Source organism: Nylanderia fulva, unplaced genomic scaffold, assembly GCF_048542155.1.
Source record: "Nylanderia fulva isolate GAGA-0341 unplaced genomic scaffold, ASM4854215v1 Scaffold48, whole genome shotgun sequence".
Classification (NCBI taxonomy): domain Eukaryota; kingdom Metazoa; phylum Arthropoda; class Insecta; order Hymenoptera; family Formicidae; genus Nylanderia; species Nylanderia fulva.
The window spans coordinates 1,215,675-1,237,676 of record NW_028190565.1 but is presented as its reverse complement, the minus strand read 5'-3'; the positions used below and the strand labels follow the sequence as shown (position 1 = coordinate 1,237,676).

Below are 22,002 nucleotides of genomic sequence, written 5' to 3'. Positions count from 1 at the left end.
ACGATGTTAATCGTTCGATACCAAAAATTCTCTTTATTATCTCGAATCGATAACAGATACTGAAAAAGAGCTGATACTCCCATCTACACATTTGACACGTTCATGGTGAACCGCGCGTCTCACCTCGACTCCCTTCGGTTCACTTCGGCTCACTTCGGTTCGACTCGCCTCCCCCACTCCCAACCTATCTTATCACGCCTCGTCTCGCCTCACCTCGCTCAGTCTCGCTTCTCGCCTCGTCCCGTCTCGTCTCGTCTCGTTCCGCGTCGTGTCTGTCGGGTCGCGGCCAATACAAGTTGAAAACTCGCGTCCGTCCGCTGCGTTGAAATCATTGAAACTGTCAATCGCGCGAGTGTGGCTACATCCGGGCATCGTAGCTTTAAAGCTACCAAGAAGGTATCTACCGATGATCGTCGATCAAATATTTGACATGTTTCGGTACACGGCAAACTCGCTCGACCCCGCTTGGAACGTCTCACATGTACGCGTACTATAGTACGAAACGTAAGCGCTTGAGGAAAAAGACTCGCCGGTCGTTTCACGAATGACAACAGGCGCGCGTTCTACGCCGACAAAGTTCAACGACGTATACGAAACGCTCCGAGTTTTCAGTTTTACTACCGGAAGTGCCACAAGTGTCGAAAGTACCGAAAAGTACTGACAGTGCCGGAAGTCCTGCTGAGCAATTCTGCCGAGGTCGCGAGAATTCGAAAAACGTAAATCGTAACGCAGGTACGTACGATATACATGCGATTTTTCGCTTCTTTTGCAACGCTAAAATATCATTCATTTATTTTAGTTATTTTACCAGTATTCGTATATAAAGAATAAATGGAGAGATTTTAAGTTAGCTTTTCTATTTATATATGCACATTTGCATATAAACTTTTTTCATTGTTGTGGTGGATTATTACGAATCGAAATAAAATATTTTCTCATGAAAGTTAAACATGTTGCAATATGTAAATTATGAGATTATAATAACGTAATAAAATGTAATGTATATATGTATTTGTGTACGCGCGCGTGCACGAATGTTTATTATTGCAAATATTTGTTTCGCTTTATTTAACATGTATAGATTCGATAAAACTGTCAGATATATTAACAAATTTCTTGGAATAATTTTAATTAGAAAATCAATAATTCTGTGATCTTTTTTCAAATTTGTATGAGCGAAACGAAAATGCAAATCAAATTTTCAGATTCGATACATATATGTATAAACTTTGTGCACTTTATGTAAATCGCTTATTAAAAAAGGAAGAGAGAATAAAGAATCGAAAAATCAGTCGTATTTTTAATCTTGACCGTGGTCGTGTATATCGATATATACGAGTATCATGCAAATTTATATGCAACTATCAGGACTCTACTTACAAATACTTGAAGGGAGGAAGTGAGAGAAGAGAAAACTATGCGCGCCAAAAAGAAAAAGATACAAAAGAGTTGACTTATTCATAAATAATCAAATAATATACCAATGTATAAAAACAAAGCGAAATGATAAAAGTCGTGAGGGAGCAGCTCACTTGGAAAACATTGGTCCTTTTTTCTCTTTTATTAGAAAGACGCGAGGACGGCCCCGTTAGTTTGCCAATGTGTCGATCCATTACTCTATGATTTTTTTCTATGCCAAATGCAATTGAGATTCTGGATTCGAAACCTGTTCCACACACGGACTACACTCCCGCTCGTTCCCCGAGTTCAATGGCATTCGCCACTTGGGCCACAGACATTGTACAGACATTTTTCTCAAGCGACGCATATACGCGAGGACAAAAGGTGTACTTGAATTCTCGTTCCGTCTCTGGCAGCGATGCTACATTTGCGAATACAATAACGCGAATATATATACATATATACCTATATACGATTTCAAAGATTCCCTTGTCCGCGTATATATGACAATATTTCTTCTGTACAGCGAGAATGGAAACTTGCCAAAGCTTTTTGTCAAAATTTCAATCAGATATATATTTCCAATTCAAAATTGTTCTCTCGACAGGACGTCTATTACCGATGACGTATTACGGTCAAAAGGATATATCGGGATCGAAACGAGCAGACGTAGGCCCACAATTCGTTTTAACCGAAGTGTAACTCGTTAAACCTAATCAGGATTGGTTTATAATGAGTTTAACTTCGGTTAAAGAGAGTTGTGGGCCGTAATCCGCATCTTTTTGACGCATCCGTTATAAAGTATTTTTTTTCTTACACACAGCTATACTAACGCAAACGTTGTTAAAAAGTTGGAGATCGAACCGGCTGTCGTGGCTAGCTTATTTCTATTACAGATTGTTCGATTCAAGCGGGAACCATAAAGTAACGGTAGAAGCGGATACCAAGGAAGTCTCGATTCCCGCTATACATATTTATGATTGGGTTTGATATTCTTCATCTGTCATGGAATTAACGCCGCGCGGAAAATCATTTCGGGATCGCATGCTTGATGAGAGAACGAGTTTATTTCGAAACTTATATTTTCCGCATTTTCTTGCCCACGACTTTTCCGTCGATAGAATATCAGTTTTGCTATTATACAACGATATAAAAAATGTATGAAATCGTGATTTCGGTCTCAAGGAATAAGGAGAAACGCAGTACGGGTAATTTTTCACGGCGACTATATAAGAACGTTGTCACGATGTAATCTCAGGATGAGCGCAAACGCATCGAGCGGATAAACGCGCGCGAGCCAGGCAAAAGGGGATACAAAGGGATCGAGGAAGGAGGAAAGCGATGGTGGTGGAGTGGCTATGCCCTGGACTCAGGCCGACCAGGAGCAACAGGCCTCGTCTTTTGCACTGTAAAGTGATACTTCTGGACGAGCACGAATTGTTGCAAGATGTCTTGGTAAGTTAATTTCACCCTACCCTCGATCATCTCGAGGACTTTTCTTTAACCGCAACATCAAATTCACATCGACTTCTTTTTTCTTCCAGCTCTGTGAAATATATCAGAAATACGCAAAAACGGAGAGTTTCAATAAGCCATGTCCTCACTGGAGCAACAACAAAATAATTCGACATATATATGTCAATTTGCGATAATTTTGTTCATCCTAAAGCAACACAATTACATTTGTTCCTTTGCGATTTGTTGACGCGTGTTGCTAATTTTTCTTCCATCTTTATCGCTTCGAATGGAAACATACGCAACAAACGACAACTTTTGTTGCTGGTAACAAAAACAGTGGGAAACTTTAAAAAAACTTTTGTTGCTCCAGTGAAGACGTAATGACGCAAAATCATTCCCGAGTGCCTTTCAACAAGAGAATAACACAGTACACTATGTGTAACTCGCTATGCGACTATAACGCTATTTAGCTTTTTTATTTGAATGAATACAAGGCATTTGTTTTACATAGCTTTTTTAAAATTGTTCAAAGTTTATATTTCCTATTGAAAAAAAATAATAGCAAATGTTGATGTCCACGGAGTGATAGAAAACAAACATTTTAACCGAACGATTGCACAGTGTCGTCCTGTTGTTGAAAAGCATTCCCAGTTGAATCGAGAAATTCATGTTGCTCCTATATTGTTGTTTCGTATATATGATATATATATGAACGGCGCGGCGCCGTATATATCCTACCGCAATTCGTACGTCATATTAGCCAAGATATAATTTAGCGGATTAATAGCGTTTTCTTTCCCAGCTCGCGTTTCTAGATGGTTGTTTCGGTTGTACCGGACTATATACTGGTGCCCGGGGGCTATGGTGTGTTATGGTCGATTGTGTGCGGCTTCGACGCGAGAGAAGGCGCGTTACATACATACGTATCTCTCTCTAGAGGGGGTACCCGGAGAATTCCTTTGGTCTTCTTCTCTGTTATTAGACGATATGCCAAAATTGGCGGTGGGCCACCGTAGACAACGCCGCCTTACCTCCTCCGCATTGCCGATGGCCAAGCCGCACACTAATTCCCGCGTCTTTTCAACCTACCTATCTACCTACCTACCCGTTCTCGTTTTCCTCTTTTTTTTCTCTTCCTCTCGGAATCACTCTCGCGTTGCGCGCGCTCTCTTTCTCCAGCCTCGCTTCACTCATCGTCCGACTCATTTTGTCGATTAACATTCCGAACCTGTATAAGAATGTATAATCCTTCATTATGTATGTGTCTATAGCTTCTATACAAGTCGAAATTCATTCAAGCGTGTTAAACACGAGATTCTGTATTCGCGAAGAGGGAAATTCACGTTCTCACTTTCTCCTCTTTCCTTGGCTCTCCTTTTCTCTCTTTCTCTTTCTCGTTGTTTTCTTATTCTAAGATTAGTCTGTAATATATATAAAGATGGCAGCAACTTTTACACAATTTTTTTAGTCAGAAAGATTATTAATCATTACAAGAAAAATATATACCTGTATGTACAATCGAGAAGTGTATATAAGAGAAAAGAAAGGATGGTCGACAAATAAAAAAGTGCGATACTCGTAAGCAGTATCTTGCTACCGCAGTATCGAAATCCGTATTTTCTCAAATTTATACCGACAGTCTCGTAGAACCAGTCCCTCCCCAGTAATTGCAGCGTAACAGCGCGAAAGAATGACCATGCGTCAAGATTGTGCGACCGGATAAACGAGTAACTTTTTTCCGTAGAATCTCTCCTATACGCCTACATCTTTTTATCGCATTTTATTTCTAAAAGGTATAATTTCAATATATGGAATTGGTGTATAGCGTTGAATCTGCAACCGTGTATGGAGACTAGATATCCGATCCACAATTATCGTTTATGGAGAAAAAAAGCCAGTCCACAAGTCGTAACTCGAAGACCATCAAACTTTCCACGAATTGTACGATATATTTTATTTGTATATTCTCGGTAAAATATAACTCGCGCTGTCAATGAGATATGAATCGAAAGTAAAAACGCGAAGAGAGACAAGCCCCTCGTTCGCATTCGAATTTTTTGAATTTCCGCTTTAACCTTACCGCTTCATACCTCTCTGATTACCTCTGATTACCTCTTCTTCGCTTGACGTCCAATTACACAAATGGCGCTCGGCATCCGCTGCGGGCGATATTCGCCAAAGTCTTTTTCCTTTTCTCGCGTTGCTCCTACTTTTCATTGATGTTACCATATCTAGTCACGATACCTAGAGGCGAAAGAATGAATCTCCGATAAAATATGAAGCAGCAATGTTGGCTAGTTGCCGCGAAAAGCTCGAACAATCATCCTCTTCTTCCTGTCATTACCCAAGGACATACTTTTTATATTTTACGATAATTTATATTTTCGCGTGTCTTGTCTATCGTTCAATTTTCTGCTCTCTCTCTCTCTCTCTCTCTCTTTTATTCGTACATTTCTGCATTTTGAACAATGAACGTCAAACTTTACATTCATGCGTGGCCCAGTGAACGATTCTGAACGATTTACTCCAATTTTGTTTCTCCTTTTCTGAAGCTACCTTAGCTATACTAGAATCAGTCAATCCGTACAATGATACCTGGATTCCCACAACGAGCTACAGTAAGGAAAGATTAGAATACCTAAATAAATGTTTAAATTACACCATGTATGAAAAATGAAAGAAATCATCCGAATAACCGATGAAAAAAGGAAAGAGGGAGAAAGAAGTGAACAAAAAAAGGGGGAAGGATCGTTCGGAACACGCAAGTTGGAGATGATTACCCATCTCCTGAACCTATACTCGACTCTTCTAGGCCTTAGGCGAAAGAAAAAGGGCGAGGTCTCTCATTCTCTTCTTCTTCTTTTCTTCCTTCACTTCTTCTTCCACCTCTTCGACAATTTCTTACTATATTTTAAGTGTCTTTCGTTATACTTTGTATTTCGCGTTTCCCTTCACTTATTCTTTCGTTCGGCTCAAAAGTTTCAGATAAAAGCTTATGTGAATCTAAGAAATAGATAGATAAGAGCAAGAGATTAATTCTATTCCGTAAAATATTAGCGTTAGATTCTTATGGTCACCGTATAAATAATACGCGTAAATCCACCAACAGGCAAGGATGATAACATGCATATAAAATTTAACGATATGAGCATTTACCTAAAGATTCCGTTAGTTTCTCTCGGGGGAGCAAACAACGCGTCACGGTTCGCAACACCAGTGGGAAACCGTCCCTCTTGATTTCAATCTCGGCAGTTCCCTACAGTAGAGTTTGCATAGTATACGCGTTTGCTTCTTGCAAAATCACCAGGAAAATTTATTAATTCAATTATCGCTACATATATGTTAAGCGTGAATTTATTTCAACATAATAAATACATGTATACGTTTTCCAGAGCTCGAACCTAGGTCAAGAATTGTTGGATCGAGTGTTCAAGCATCTTAATTTATTGGAAACTTCTTATTTTGGATTACGCTATCTTGATCACGGAAATCAGACGGTAGGATATCATCCATATATATTTAATCTATATTATATAAAAGTTGCTATTATATTATAATAATAATGTAACTTGGATCAAAAAACGATATCAACATTTAATGAGTGTAAATGTTGAAATTGTATGTGTTTAAACTGAAAATCATACTTTGTTACAAGTAATACATTCGCGCTTTTTTCTTTTTCTTTAGCAATGGCTCGATCAAAGCAAAAAGCTCGGAAAGCAATTGAAGGTTCATAAAGGAGATCCTGGATCAGATGTTCACACTCTGTATTTTGGTGTTAAATTTTACGCGGCAGATCCATGTAAACTCATCGAAGAGATTACCAGGTATTCTTTTCATCTTTATTCATTAATCACATATATATTTTTATTTGAATATAATTCTTTTCAAAATGTCTTTCACGCTAAAGTATATTCTGTCAATTACTCATAATTTATATCATTTTTGTACAACTCATTGTTAAAATTCCTAGTCATTCACTCATCTCATCTTTAATTATAACTTCAAAAGCAATATTTTTTTCTTATGGAATACGTCAAAATAAATTAGTTTTTAAATACGCATTTACGTTCGATAAATTATATCTCAAAAATTATATTTTTTTAGTTTGTGAATCAATAAATATTTATAAATCTTGATCAATCGTCATAATCTCTAATCATTATAAGCTTACTTTTCGTTGAAAATATACAAGTAGATTGATAATGAATTACGCACTTATTAATGTAAGATAAAAAGAAAGTTTTCAGTATATTTCATTAATCCATATTATCGGATGATATAACATATAGTATTTTTATTTCAATGTATTTCGCAAAAAATAGATCCATATAGTTTGTCGCTTCTGACATTACAATTCGATATGTATTCTATAATGAAGAAACAAAAAAGGAGACAAGTTTAAAAACTAACTTTCTAAATAGAAAATTTAAACTGTTTTTATTAGTATATTTAAATTTTAAAAGTAAAAGAGGAAAGATTCAAATATATGTTGGTTTAAACGCGCACATGATATGTGGATATGATGTTGATAATATGCGGACAATCTTTATTCGATGTCACGCTCTCGCGCCAACGATTCTTTCACGCTTGGTGTCTCGAAATTCTAGGAAATTCCAGGGACGTTACGTTGCGGACGCACGAGAATTCCACGTGCGTCGAATTTGTTGAAACGCGCCCGGCGTACATGCATACATACATATATACATACGCGTGTCTCATGTCAGCATTTCGCGGGCATTATCCATTGTCTCGTGTTTAATTCAACCTTTAATGCTAAATTCTCACATTTTCCACGACGAAAAATATTCGTGTAAAAATTATATTTTCTATAATAAATTGAAAAGCCCCCCTCTGATATATAAAATACAAAATCAAATATTTGCCCTTTTTTCATACCAAAATTATATTTCTTTCAATGTGTCCTGGTAAATGCAATGTGCTTATTGATACTATTTAAAATTTCAAAACCATTATTATGTAATAAAACGACGTTTCTGACTTTTTCCACAGATACCAATTTTTCCTACAAATCAAGCAAGATATTTTGCAAGGAAGATTGCCCGTATCCTTTGATTTAGTTGCGGAATTGGGAGCCTACGTTGTTCAATGTAAGTGTGTATCTTTTATAAGAAAATGCATATCCATCACGGATGCTTATTATTTCTTGTGCACTCTTAAACGTCGGTCGTCTAGTTCGTCTTATGAAGAAAACGGATAAAGAATTAAAATTATGCGAGAGAAAAGACCATTCAATACGGCGAATACGAATACAAAACATGTGTACATATGCACTCTGTATGTAGCGAGATACAGGTAAACGCGAGCAAACAGATACACGAATGGTCCACGCGTCAGTTATCTGGTGGGGAGATTCAAAGTCGTACAGATTAAAAAAGGAAAGGTAAACTGAAATACGCTTTGCATCTCATCGCAGTCAAAAGAAACGAAATGAATATACCTTCTTTCTATTCAACGATAATATACGCCAAAGAAGCGCAGGATATGAAACGGACACAGTGAGAAATAGAGTAGAATGAAAAGAAACTATTGAAAAGAATGTTTCTCTTTATCCCGTAACCATTATAACGTAATCAAATTATGCTTTTCATATTTTTACGATTATTTATTTTCCGTAGACGTGTATATTTTTCATAACGATAAACTGATGTCTCCTAAAAATCTATTTTGTTAATTTTCAACCATAAAACCAAATCTATATACATACATTGTATAAGAAAATTCGGAAAAAGGGGAAAAAAATGAAAAATACACAATGTACATAATTATTCTTTTATCCATTCCGTAGTAATCTGATATTCTTTCAGCGGAACTTGGTGATTATGATCCTAGACGACACTCTCCTGGATATGTCACGGAATTTCGATTCCTCGCCAATCAGACTACGGAACTGGAGAATCGTATAGTAGAAATCCATAAAACTCTCATGTATGTCAGTCGTGATATTTAATAGGATTCGAATAACGTACATTAAAACAATCTAATTCGTGTCAGTTATACGCACATAACTAGCTTTTTCATTTTTTTATTAGAATGATTTATTTACTCGAGTCTTTATTTCATAAGCATATGAGAAAAAATATAGCCAAAATAAATCAAATTCTAGAAATTCTAATACAAATTATATATTAATGTTTCTATTGAATCGTATATAAAATATGATTTAAATAAGATGGATAACACTTTTTCAGAGGACAGTTACCTTCAGCTGCAGAATTAAATTATCTGGATAAAGTAAAGTGGTTGGAAATGTATGGGGTAGATTTGCACCCAGTGTTGGTACGTATTGATAAGATTAATGTCGTATGATTGCTAATATTTGTCTCACAAAAATATAATTTGTTAGGGCGAGGATAGCGTGGAATATTTTTTGGGCCTAACACCGAGCGGAATAATATTGCTACGCAACAAAACCAAAGTAGGAAATTATTATTGGCCTCGAATTAATAAAATCTACTACAAGGTATGTAATTTACATGTTGTTCTAATTTTTCTTCAAGCTTAATATAAATTTTTAGAATCTGATCTAAATTGCGAAGCTAACAACGCTTAAGAATGCAATACTCGCTAAACATTTTCCACAAAAAGTCAAAACAAGAGTTGTAACAATTTCCAGGGTAGATACTTCATGCTGAGGGTGAGTGAAAAAAATTCAGAGGAGAGAACACATGGTTTCGAGACACCATCAAAAGGAGCCTGCCGTCATCTCTGGAAATGTTGCTTGGAGCACCAAGCATTTTTCCGATTAATGGCAACCGGTCCACCGCCTTTGAGTCCATATTCTCGTTTTCATTCATACAGTCCTCCGTCCACTTTGGAGAAACACACAGCTATTAGACGAAATCCTCCGCCGTTTCAGAGGACCCCCAGTCGGAGGGCACAAAGACGAGTTGTCGAAGGTCAAGAAATGGTCGGTTCATTCATCGAAACACCCGTCACCGTAATCACGAATTCAGGTTGCAATCCATCCGGCAATGTTCCGTGCAATACGCAAAGACAGATGAACACCTCGAGTCCGAGAAGCACGAGAAGTGCACCGTGGACGCAAAGTCAACCCCGTGGTCTTTACACCTCGTCTAGTCCTCGCTCCGTTCGCTCCGCGGGAACAGCGCCGGCAGTTAGTTGACATGTTATATTGATTATGCCTGATGCATCACAGAGTTGCAAATCGCAACGTTAACTCACGCGTAGAAATGTGTAAAATTGCTTAACTCTGTTGACGGATCAAGCATATCTGTACTATATGCGTTATAAAATTTTTACACATATTTGGATAATATATATATTAAACATTATTTTTTTATAATATAGCTCTTAAGTAGACTTCAACGTCGCAGCAGCTCAGTAGAGAGTCAAAGCTCAGGGGATAGTCATAGTCGCGGCGGTCACCGTAGACGAAGTCATAGTCATAGTCATCGTCGACACAGCAGACATTCCGACTGTGAATCTGAACTCTCCAGATGTTCAGACACGAGATCCGGCCACCGGAAACACCGTAGAAAACATAGGAATTCCCGTTCTTCTAGGTACCTTTAATCATTCTTAGCTACAATACATCGCGCTACGTTCGCTCTCATCGCGATAATATCTCGTTCCCATAATTGTCTCCCGTAAGTATGTACTCTTGATAAATTCAAATCACGATCCCTTATAAGCATCAGCGCATATAATTAAAGCAATGTAATGATAATGAAGCTTTCCGTTCCCATCAACGATAGAGTTCAACGACCTTCGTTAACATTAAATTTACTTATTTTGCATAAATCGCTTCACAAATAAAACTTCTTTTGCAATAATTTTTCATATATTTCACTTTATGATTATTCATATCTTTTGTGTTACAATAATTCGGATATCAAAAAATGTCTAATTAATTCAATCTGATATGTTATTTTTCGCAGACACGAATTGGTAGATTCAGAGCCACAATGGAGAGAAGCGCAGAAACGAAAAGGGGAAGGCGTGCAAAAAGCTATCGTAAGTATTGAAAGTCCCTATCGAAATTATTTTGTTTTGTAATATTTGACTTTCAACAAATATGTGTGTGTCTTGCAGGTAAGTCACACAGAGCCTAGAAGAAGACATAGAAGCAGACATCGAAGTCCTTCCCAAAAACAGTCACTGCCGGATGAACTTCGAAAGTATACATACATATATGAAATGTTACAAGTGTTACAATATAATTTCAAGATATATTTGTGATATAGATATATGTATATATCACGAATATACAGAATGTAAAATCATTTATAGTTTTTTTTTTCTATACGGAAAATTACAATTCAAGTTTGCTCGCTATTGCTTTTGATTTTGAGAAATAAATTATAATAATTATATATATAATTTTGATTGAGAAGTAATAATGCAAAGAATATTAAAAATATATATAACATTCTTTTTTTGTAGACACTTGGAATTTGGCCTAGTCGATACTAGTGGGATGAGTGAGCAGCAACGTCGAGAGATATCCTACACGGTGGTGCAGTCGCAGCCTGTACAACAATCTCCTTTACAACCTAACAATTCTCGATTAGACGACACAGATTCACCGTCCCTACCTAGGTACGATGATCTCAAGACGGCCTGCAACCTCTACAACCATCCTCCGCAATTGGAGGATGAGACGGGATCCGTAGTCATTGTTTAGTTATCTTCGATCTCCTTTTGCATGTATTTTTTATTTATTTTGAGCATGTGTATATTGTCTACTTTAAGCATGCCCCTATTATTTATTTAAAGCATGATGAATCCTTAATAAATAAGTAAAATTAACTGCTTGTCGCACTCGTTTATTTTTACATCCTAGCTGGCACTCATTCGCTTTTGGCTGTGTTACGTGGAATTTTAAAAAAGGCGATGCGCGCCTTTCGTTCTGGGATCGTAATAATTATTCGTGTGTGTGTGTTTTATTTCTCATTCATATATATATATATATATATGGTATATATTATATGGTATGCGCCATGTATTTGTGTAATAAATATTGGTATTTGGGAGTATCATGGACCATATCAACGTTCAACATTCAGAACACTTCATGTTCTGAATCTTTTTTATGATATTCCTCAATCCTATTTGATTCCCTACATATCCCAGGCGCATTTTATGCATCCGCTCCATTGTGTCCCTTTAAATTTTCGCGAAAAATTAAAATGCGCCACAATGCGATTGACAAAGAAACAAATGGATTAGTGGAAAATTTTGAATTTATATATATTAAATTTTGTAATGTGTAAGAACAGCCAATGTATGTATTAAAAAACAAAGAAAAAAAGACGCATCAATTTGAAAAAGTCGAGTCTACGATGGAATTAAAACGACAAAGTTAAAACGAGGTGAGAGACTGTCAAGGATTCCCTTTCAGAACTGTCGGATCCATTGGCAAAAGAGAAAGAAGAATCGTGCGGCATAATCGTGATGGAAGTGCTTATAACTTGCTGTCCGCAACATCCAATCGAGTCGAGGCAAAATCTCCCGGAGTTCGAAACGAATATAACATCAAGAGGGATTTTTATTATACTCGTAACAACAGAGTGTCAATAGGCAATAATACGGACAGTGGTCTCGGGGAGAGTACACCGCAGGACTTTTCAAGCTGCCGCTCAAGTTCTACAGACAGCAATAAACCTATTCACTTAGTACGTATTTTAATATGTTTCCATATTTCATCTTCTTTTCATTTACTATTTTTACTAATATTTATTTCAAAGTATCAATAGAACAATACGCATTTTACTTTGTCTATACAATAATTAGTTATTTATGAGCGCTAAAAATTGAAAAGAATAAACACAAATTATTGTTTCGTAATTTGTACTCTTGCTACTTAAAAAAAAATTTAATTACTGTAACTTAAATTTATTATACATGATAGGTACATGTCGTATAAACTATTTTATACAAATGAAAAAACAACCGTTTCTACAAACAAATAATTTAAAGTTTCCTATTCTCTCATTTTCTACAAATTTTTAAATATCATAAAATCCTTGAAAATGACATTAAAAATGCATATCCTTCCCAATGATACAATTTTCATATGCATGCTTATAATTACATATATATATAGCTTTCTTTTAAACTAAGTAATGTGTAGAACACTATGACACTATTTTCTAAATAATAAATTAGTAAAACAGTTTTGTTTGGTATAGACACAATTGCAATTAGGGGGAGAGGTACTCTATGAACTGCCTTCAAATCAAGAAATCTATCCTCCTGTTGACACTACTTTGGATGTTGTTCTTCAACCCATTATATCGTAAGTGCTTATGCTTTCTTTATATTTGGCCATAAGTATCTCTTTGATCAAATCTCAATTTGATTTAAATTTGGCTTTATTAAGATCTAATAAATTAGGCACAATATGGTTGTGATATTTGAAAGGTTCGACAGACTTTTGAAAAAACTAATATTTTAAATGTAATGGAAAAATTCTCTGTATAATATATATAATTTTTCTACAGTATAATTTAGTTTGACTTATAAATTCATATGTTTCAGAACTTTAACAAGGAGGCAGCGAAACCAGCCGAAATAATTAACAAACTTTAATAAAACAAAATAAAACAGTTTAACATTTACCATCTTGTATATTTAAGAAAGTTTTCATACCTTAAACAAATTTAATATCCATGGATCTCATAATTGTTAAATCTTATGAGACAAGAAAAATTATATCAAATAAAAATGTTTTGATAAATACTCAATAATCATCAACATTCCTGTACATAAGTTTTGCTTATTTAACTATCTTTTGATGCCATATGTCTCATGAGATTGCCTATAAATTTTTCCATTTTTTTTAAGTCTTGAGCTATTTCTGTTCTATATTGGAGGCACTGCAATGTTAATTGCTACTATTAGTAACAATATTGTGCACTTAATTTAAACTTTAAAGATATTTTTGTAAATTTCTTACCCGTCGATTGTCTGTTAACTTTAAACACAAAACTCCTTTATTGTGACAATATTTCATTATATACCGAGTCTGAAACAAAGTGAAAACAAGAGTTAAATAATATAATGTATTATACAGAAAATTATTTAATTCAACAATATTAAATTTAGATGATCATTTAATTTATTGTTCCATATATGATATGGTATCGCATCATACTACTTTCTCTACTATTCTAGATGAATGATTAATAATAGGAAGAAACTTAGAAATAATCTTGAACATTACGCAAGAAATATTTTGAATTTGTACAATAAGATAAATACATAATTAATAAAAGCTCTCTAAAAAAGAGAATTGTTAGCATATATATTTTTCTTGATATTAATTATACATTAATTCTGTTCTATATGTTAATCCTTAATTTGGAGTAAATAATAATTAATTACAAGTTCAAATTATACATTCTTCTTTTCACCTTATATTAATCTTAAATAATTGCAAGAATATTATTGTTTTATTACATATCAAAATACAGACGTCATCAAAGACGATACAACATGATAAAAATAATAATTTTATAAAGAAACATACGTTCATGGGGTCTTGTAAATATAACCTCTCTGCGCCTTTTTCGAATTCTTCCCACGAATTCAAATAAGTCATTGTAATCACAATTTGATAAAGGAATTGATCTTTACTCGAAAAAAATATACGTACGATACGCAAATATCACTAATCTATATTTCAATAATTTTAAACGGGTGATCCACTTTAAATTTTGACGTGAAACGACACTCGACAAATTTAGTCATGGATAAATCAAAAAAGATAGAGCGCCAAATCGCGTTGAGAATAATATCTCATTTGTCGGCGACAAACTTTGTCGAAACGTATTTCTATTGGACAGATTTCGCAAAATAGTAGAAAAACCCTAGAAATTCCCTATTCGATAACCAATCCGACGAACTCGTATTACGGATACATTTCTCTTTAATTTATACGCATTGAAAACTTTTGCATGCTGTTATGGAAATTTGAGTAAACTTGTTTTGCACAAATAAATGTGCTCAGAAAACGAAAACTCGAGAGTTTGTTAGAAAGTTATGGAAAATAAAAGTAAGTAATATTGCTTGAGTTTTTTCTTCAAGCATTTATATATGTATTTTATTTATATATACTTAAAAAAAGAAAATTTGGAATCAGAAGAATTTTTCTAATATATGGTTATATTTTAGTCCACATTTGTGTGAAAAATGCAAAATATAAAGCCGAAAATAAATTGGAAATATATTAATGTGAGAAGAAATGTAATTGATATAAGTGCGTGCAGAAAAAGGAGAAGATAAAGGATGAAATGCAGACATGCGACAAAGAGAGGGATAATCGTTGCAGCAGGGGATACGACTGCTCGAGAGAAGAGAAAAGACGGTCGCGCGCGCTTCATCGCCCCGGTGAGGTTTTTCAGTTTCCTTTGAATCGCCGTGAGTGTATCATCACCATCAGGCGGATGCGATCGACACGATGATGCGCGTGTGAAAGTTTGCCGTTCATGTACTTCCTTGCGCGCATCCTCCACGGAGGTAAATACAATTTAATACTATGATGATTTCGTGAGGTAAACAACAAAATCAGAGAGAAAAAGAGAGAAAATAAAACAGATAAAGTGTATATATATAGAGTGCTTTCCGCGTTTACGTAATTTTAGCGACACTTTTTTGTCGACTTATTGGATTACAAAATTGGAAAGCATCCATAATTACGTGATATGAATATAAAACTATTTTTAGTCTTTTTTTCTCATTCTTAAAACAATTATTATTTTTTTTTTATTCTTTGAGGGAGAAATATACATCTTATATGTATAATGAGCAAGGCATATATCTTCTGTTTATTAATTATATTAATTATTTATTATATTTTAGTATTTGCAACTCGATATAATATACTGCAAGGTTCTCTGTGAAATCATTATTTTGCTCTTTATATTCTAATATAGATTTCTATTACATATATATATACATATATTTTCTCTTCTCGAAAATCGAGAGGAATTCACACGATATTGAATCACTATCGCAAATTATGAATATTCGCATCTGCAAATAAAATAAGCCGGCATTGAATATTAAATATTCTTTTCATTTCTCAATAGATTGAATATTTAAATTTACGCGCGCTAATAATAATATATATCCCAGTAAGCAAAAAATCATTGCTACAACGTTATTATTGTTGTCAAGTATGTCGTTTTTAACATTGTATGCAATATCATTATGAACAAACTTTGACATCGATTTAGAGGTTTCGGTAATATTGAAATTAACGTTTTTAAAATATTTTATTAATATTTTGAGAGCAATATGTTATTAAATAATATTTTTAAAACATTTATAAAACATCAATTAATATTTTTTTTTATATTTATTAATAATATTTTAAACATTATATCGTAACGTTTAGAAAATTTATATAAAATCAACATTTTAAAATGTTGATTAAATATTTCTTGTTTACTGGGATATTAGTTTAAGAATCTTAATTAAAGATTACTCGCGAAATTTGCCGCAAAAATGATCGTAAATATATGTTTATATATTTTTCAGACATTCGATCGAATACTCAAAATAAAGTGGTACACTATAATGATTGATGATGATTGTTCTTTTCCGCCGACGCCCCTGAATGAGTGCGAGTGAAAGTTCGTAAGTTAAATATTTTTCGCGATTTCGTTTCGTTGCTCATTACGTTGTGCGTGCGTGCGTGTATAATACCTACATACATATCTTACTATATACACACATATGTATATAATTGGCGTGTAACTTCATACAAGGAAGAGGAACATTGTAAAGTCTCGAATCATTATATATATATATATTTCTCTTCCGCAACATGCTCATCAACAGCTCGATTCGGATTAGTAAGAAGATAAGCATAATTTATAATATATAAATCGATAAACACCTTTGACATCAACTTTCGATTTGTCTCTTATATCAAAGATTTATATGAAGAAAATTACGATCTATTAGATGCGATGAATATGTCTAAAGAAAAAAAAAGTATATCCCAATAAGTAGTAATAAACTGACGTCATTAAACATCTATGACGTCGTTTGACGTCAAAATAACGTTACGCTTGCTATTTAGGAATGTTTAGAATTTTGAGGAATAATAGCATTTGCACGATCGAATCGCAAATTACCCAAAAGTACGTATTAAAAATACAAATAAATCTAGAGCGCATTTTCTCATTTACAAAAATATAATATGCGCGCGCAAATAACGCAACGTCATTTGAATGCCTGTTACGGATCATTATGCCAATCGCGGTCACGATCACTATGATCGAGTTATGTGGAAAGATCGCTCTTTCCTCATGCTTTTATAACGTCGGTCATTCGATCCGTACGCGGTGTAATACGTAAACATTGAGACGAACGTGTCGCGTCGAGGTGAAAGTAGTTGGCTGGTCGGCTGGTAAAATTGGTGTTGGAATGTATGACGTTTTCTTTCTCTCTCTCTCTTTTTCCCTCCTATATTGCAGCAATATCGCACATTGAGCCATAGATTATTTAAATACATATAATTATATAAGTTAACGTTGTTGTATTAATAAGTAATATTTTTTTATAGGAAAGACAGACGGGCACCATGTATGTATATATATGAATTTGCGATGAACGGCTGATTTCAATGAAACGGAGAGTCGTTTGAATTTTAATTAACGAATCAAAAAATGAAGAGTTAATATTTGATGAATATTGTATCACATATATATACGTAATGGAATTTAACGTAACACAAATACAGAAGGCATTTTTTTAAATATTCAAGTTGACGTAATTCGAAAATGCGTGCGCGCGCCCACCCACTTTCTCTTTTTCTCGTACGCACATTATTCCTCGTTGATGAAATTTGAGAAACTGAAAGGATATAACTCGATCTCGTCCCATGATGTATAAAAGTGGAAGATAAAACTTTACATCGGCAATAATCGTAAAAGAAAAGAATGACCCACATTAATGTTCGTTCAACAAATATAATAACGTAATAGGCGTTTTACGTCGACCGTGAACGTAACGTGAATGTGAAAGCGACCTTGAAATATGTCCAATGTTCGTATGCATTCATATATAACTGGGAGCGCGCGAGATAAATGTCCGGTGAAAGATGTAAAAAGTCTATATAAAGTCTCTAAAAACAGAGAGAGATATTTCTTATTATCCGTATGACTTTCAGGAAGAAGCTACGATGATCTGTCGATGACGAGAGCGCAGCTGTTGGAGCACGCGGCGATGGTCCGGACCGGCTTTGGACGAATAATCTGCATGCGGTAGCGCCCTATGCGTCATCGAACGCCATCGTCGAATGTCATCGGGGGATGCATTCGAACGCCGGCGTTCGAGCGCCGATCCCGCGTGATTCAAGGATCAATTTTGATGCTATAGAAAGACAACGCGTGTCACCTACGATCGAGCCATATGGGATTGAATGGTAAGAATCGGAGCCGTTCTTGGAGTTTTTCAAGCAAATGTCAAAAGATGAAAAATATAATATCCCAAGTAACAAACTGACGTCATTCGACGTCACGACGTATATGTTTGCTATCTGAAATCGATTTTTCTGTACCTTTCTTATACATCTTTATCATCCATAAATCATCATCATCATATCCCTATAAGCGCATGATATTATTTAATATTCTAGGCGTATTCTTAGAATATTAAATATTCTAAAAATATGCCTAGAATAATTGCTTAAATATCAAATAATATCATGCGCTTATAGGGATATACCTACACGGAGAGAATTTTCTCTTAGAATTTATCCTGAAAATCATGGTAATCGTGGAACAATATGGTATTGGAAAAATTTTATAAGACTTTCCCTGATTAATATTTACCACAATAAAAAATAAAAGTGGTAAATATTAATCAGAGAAACTTAAAAAATTCTTCTATCATATTATCCCATAATTATCATGATTTTCAAGATAAATTTTAAGAGAAAATTCTCTCCGTGTACATTTACTCCTTTAAATCATCTTTCAGGGTACGATCAGACTCGGGCGAGATCTCCAAGTTCGCAGGCGGCATCATAGGCAAGTCAGCAGCTGCGACACGGATTAATAATACGAGAAGATGTTACAAAACATCCATCAGTTCCGGTTATTCGAGCCATTCTCCGCTGTTGTCGGTCGGTTCGTGCTCTTATTACGCATCAACATCGACGAGAGATCTGTCATACGGTGGTCTAGCTGTGATTCACGAGAGCGAGACAGCTTGTGTACCGCAATCCATTTGGCCTTCCGCGTATCATCAGGTCGAAAATATCGATTACGAAGGTCAGAATGAAAGCAGCGATTTTACTTTCTTCCGAATTTCAAAAATATCGTCCATCATCAGTAATATATTCTTTTTTCTAACAGGTATTTATACGTGTCGCGTATGTGGTTGCACGTGTAGCTATCCACCGTCATCATCGCCACCGACATCATCACCGCTGAGGGCATCAGCGCGCGAGGTGCTGCTCGAATTATCTCGAACTCTCAATTCTGTGATAGAGGGTGACATTGCTGTGGCACCGGAGGACATCTTGCGCGATATCTCGCGCATCATTTCTCTCGAGATTGGTCCAAGAAGTGACAATTTATACGAATACGTTTGCCCTTCCTGGACTTTCAACGACGATAATCTATTGGCATCGTCGAATTATATCAAGGATGCGTCGTCGAGAGTAAATTCTGCCAACTCTGAATTGTACGTCGGTCCTCGCGCTTTCTACGAGAATAACTCGGTGGGATCCGCGTTGTTGCTTAAGAACGACAGGATAACGAGACGCGAAAACATAGAAAGGGAATCTTGCGAAACGTCCAGTGGCCCGTATATCCTTGAATATCTCAATGACAGACACGTTGGAAGTGCTTGTGGATTAGTTAAAGCTTCTAAGCGTTGCCAAAACGGGCTCACCTCGAAATCCGAATCGAAATATTCAGCGGTGAGTACTCAATGATGATGCTCGATGATTAATAAATATATAATTTGATCAGTCAGTATCGTCTTGCAAAAAAGGTTTCAATTTTATTCGTTATATTTTATAAATTGATTACTATATATATATATATATATATATATATATATATATATATATGAAAAATGCAATGTTCCAGCAGCTGGATTACAGCGACATTGGCTCGTCTAGCGAAGAAACGATCGCCTCGTCGAACGATTGGAATCGTCGCTTGGCCGTCAGAGGCTTCGGAGAAGATTTCGATTTCACTCTCGATGTAACACGTGCGGAGCGTTTAAGTCGAACAATCGCAAAGGCGAAACGAAAACGGCAATGGTGCAGAGCCCTCACTACTCTTTTTGGTTTAATTTTCTTCGTATTAAGCGTCATCGTCGTCTCGTTATGCGTAACGAGAGGTCGTAAGGTGTTTGGAAGTATTTAAGAGTCAAAGATGATTTCTCTCATCCGGATGCAACCATTCCTTGAAATTGCGCGGAAGCATCCCACATATGTTATCACAATAATCACTCACAGCAACCCAGTGCTTAGGATTTTTCCTTTGCTAAACTTTGACCAGTCGAAGAGTTCCGTGAACGATACATTATATTTTAATATATCTAGAATATCCTACGGAATATTTTGGTAGCTCTTACCATATTTTGTGATACAATACTCGTTTTATATATATATATTTCAGTACCTTATATAGATGTAGAAATATCCTATAATCTCGCAATGAATGGCTGTGACCATGTCCTTATGTATATAATTAAATATTAGAGATCGTGTGTAGCAAATACGATCGTATGCTAAATATATAAAAATAATTAAAATATAATTTACAGAAAGGCGTGGTAACGTTATTCTATATATATAATATCTATTAGTTTTTAACGAAAAATACACAATGTCATACAATTGATTATCAAATAAAATAAATTTTCGGAATTAAACAAATTTGATAGACAATTGCGTGACGTTGTATTTACCTGTATTCTCTAATCATTATATCTAATTAGTTACATCTATGCAGTTGATAATTTATACGCGCATGCGTATTAAATTTAACACTAGTCCAAGCCTAGTCGCGCTCAGCGCGGCGCTGCAAACGGCAAACACTGATAATGAAGATATGATAAAAATGTGAAAACTGTAAACTTATATGAAAACGTATAACAAAACAATTTTCGTATATTACGATTACAAGTGCATTAATATAGTGCTGATAATCATCAGCGCGACAATCTGGCATTTAGACTGATATATTTTTCGACAACATCAAAGTGTCGGTGATACACAAAGTCTCGCACATATTGACGATATCGTTCAGGTTATGCCTGTATCGATTTCCTTGTCACATTCGCCCAATTATTCCGTAGAAATTCGCTATAGCGTTACTTCTACCTGTTTTCTAAGGTAACGATCTTTTTCGAAATGCAAAATGTCAAAAATATAAACATTTTTTAAAATAACTGTAATCAAAGGCGTATAGTATAACTGTAATATTTCTTAGATAAGAATGTTATTTTCTATTAAAATAAAATATACATGTATAATTCTAGATTATAAAAGTTATATATACACAAAATGGTGTGTGTACCATGCTTTGCTGTTCCTATATTTCTAATAATATGGAGATTTCTCATACAACCATTATTGATCAAATGGTGGCAATTAAGGAATAACGGGAAAGAGGCCAAGGGGGACGAGCCATCTCCGGAATTAATAAAAGAATGTAAAAATGGAACATGTACTTTATCATGGAAGGATAATCGAGACGCTGTAAAAAAAAGCGATTAAATCAGTTTATCTGTAGAATACACATATTTGATTAATCGATATAGACTATGTTAACATTTATATTTGATTGCTAAACTTTTCCAAAAAGCTATGATATATATTCTCTCAATACAGCAATTGTAAACATGCAAATTACTTTGTATAAATAAAAAATTTGAGTTATCCTCAGCAAATTATATAGGATTGATTAAAAATACGATATCTTGCTTCAGTTTACTAAATGTAAAGTATATATATATATATATATATACACTTATATATATATATATATATATATATATATATATATATATACAATACCATAATATATAAAATACCATATTTTCAATGTTTTACATATTGTATAAAAATTAGTTTTTATATTTTACTATTTCAGATTTATTTTAATTATATAAATTTTTAGCATA

At 34.7% G+C, this 22,002-nt stretch overlaps 3 protein-coding genes and 1 long non-coding RNA gene across 14 annotated transcripts; 2 read left to right on the top strand and 2 right to left on the bottom strand.

Annotated features, from left to right (window-relative positions):
- Positions 1–213: 213 nt before the first annotated feature.
- Positions 214–13,463, top strand: LOC114938662 (band 4.1-like protein 4). Of its 2 annotated transcripts, XM_029312676.2 has the most exons (16): positions 214–732; positions 2,660–2,856; positions 6,252–6,356; positions 6,547–6,686; positions 7,873–7,970; positions 8,688–8,808; positions 9,072–9,159; positions 9,227–9,343; positions 9,497–9,997; positions 10,192–10,406; positions 10,782–10,857; positions 10,936–11,021; positions 11,287–11,442; positions 12,245–12,518; positions 13,035–13,141; positions 13,384–13,463. In XM_029312676.2, the coding sequence occupies exons 2-16, from the start codon at positions 2,743–2,745 to the stop codon at positions 13,418–13,420; spliced, it is 2,235 nt and encodes a 744-aa protein (XP_029168509.1). In that variant the 5' UTR covers positions 214–732; positions 2,660–2,742; the 3' UTR covers positions 13,421–13,463. The 2 variants fall into 2 exon arrangements, with proteins under 2 accessions (XP_029168509.1, XP_029168512.1); XM_029312679.2 differs by lacking the exon at positions 13,384–13,463 and having other exon boundaries at positions 13,020–13,089.
- Positions 13,453–14,596, bottom strand: Srp9 (signal recognition particle 9). The gene is made up of 3 exons (XM_029312680.2): positions 14,375–14,596; positions 13,802–13,870; positions 13,453–13,721 (listed from the first exon to the last, which is right to left on the bottom strand). Exons 1-3 carry the CDS (start codon positions 14,444–14,446, stop codon positions 13,626–13,628), a joined length of 237 nt encoding a protein of 78 aa, XP_029168513.1. The 5' UTR covers positions 14,447–14,596; the 3' UTR covers positions 13,453–13,625.
- Positions 14,597–14,798: 202 nt separating this feature from the next.
- Positions 14,799–21,039, top strand: LOC114938720 (uncharacterized). 10 transcript variants are annotated; one of them, XM_085486820.1, is made up of 8 exons: positions 14,799–14,899; positions 15,019–15,363; positions 16,387–16,485; positions 17,420–17,901; positions 18,026–18,280; positions 18,838–19,130; positions 19,215–19,783; positions 19,956–21,039. In XM_085486820.1, exons 5-8 carry the CDS (start codon positions 18,168–18,170, stop codon positions 20,235–20,237), a joined length of 1,257 nt encoding a protein of 418 aa, XP_085342946.1. In that variant the 5' UTR covers positions 14,799–14,899; positions 15,019–15,363; positions 16,387–16,485; positions 17,420–17,901; positions 18,026–18,167; the 3' UTR covers positions 20,238–21,039. The 10 variants fall into 10 exon arrangements, with proteins under 10 accessions (XP_085342946.1, XP_029168610.1, XP_029168608.1 ...); XM_029312777.2 differs by lacking the exon at positions 17,420–17,901 and having other exon boundaries at positions 15,114–15,363; XM_029312775.2 differs by lacking the exon at positions 17,420–17,901 and having other exon boundaries at positions 15,105–15,363.
- LOC114938721 (uncharacterized) lies at positions 19,866–21,795 on the bottom strand. The gene is made up of 3 exons (XR_003821112.2): positions 20,785–21,795; positions 20,496–20,604; positions 19,866–20,422 (listed from the first exon to the last, which is right to left on the bottom strand). It is a non-coding gene; the product is annotated as an uncharacterized LOC114938721 (long non-coding RNA).
- Positions 21,796–22,002: the final 207 nt, after the last annotated feature.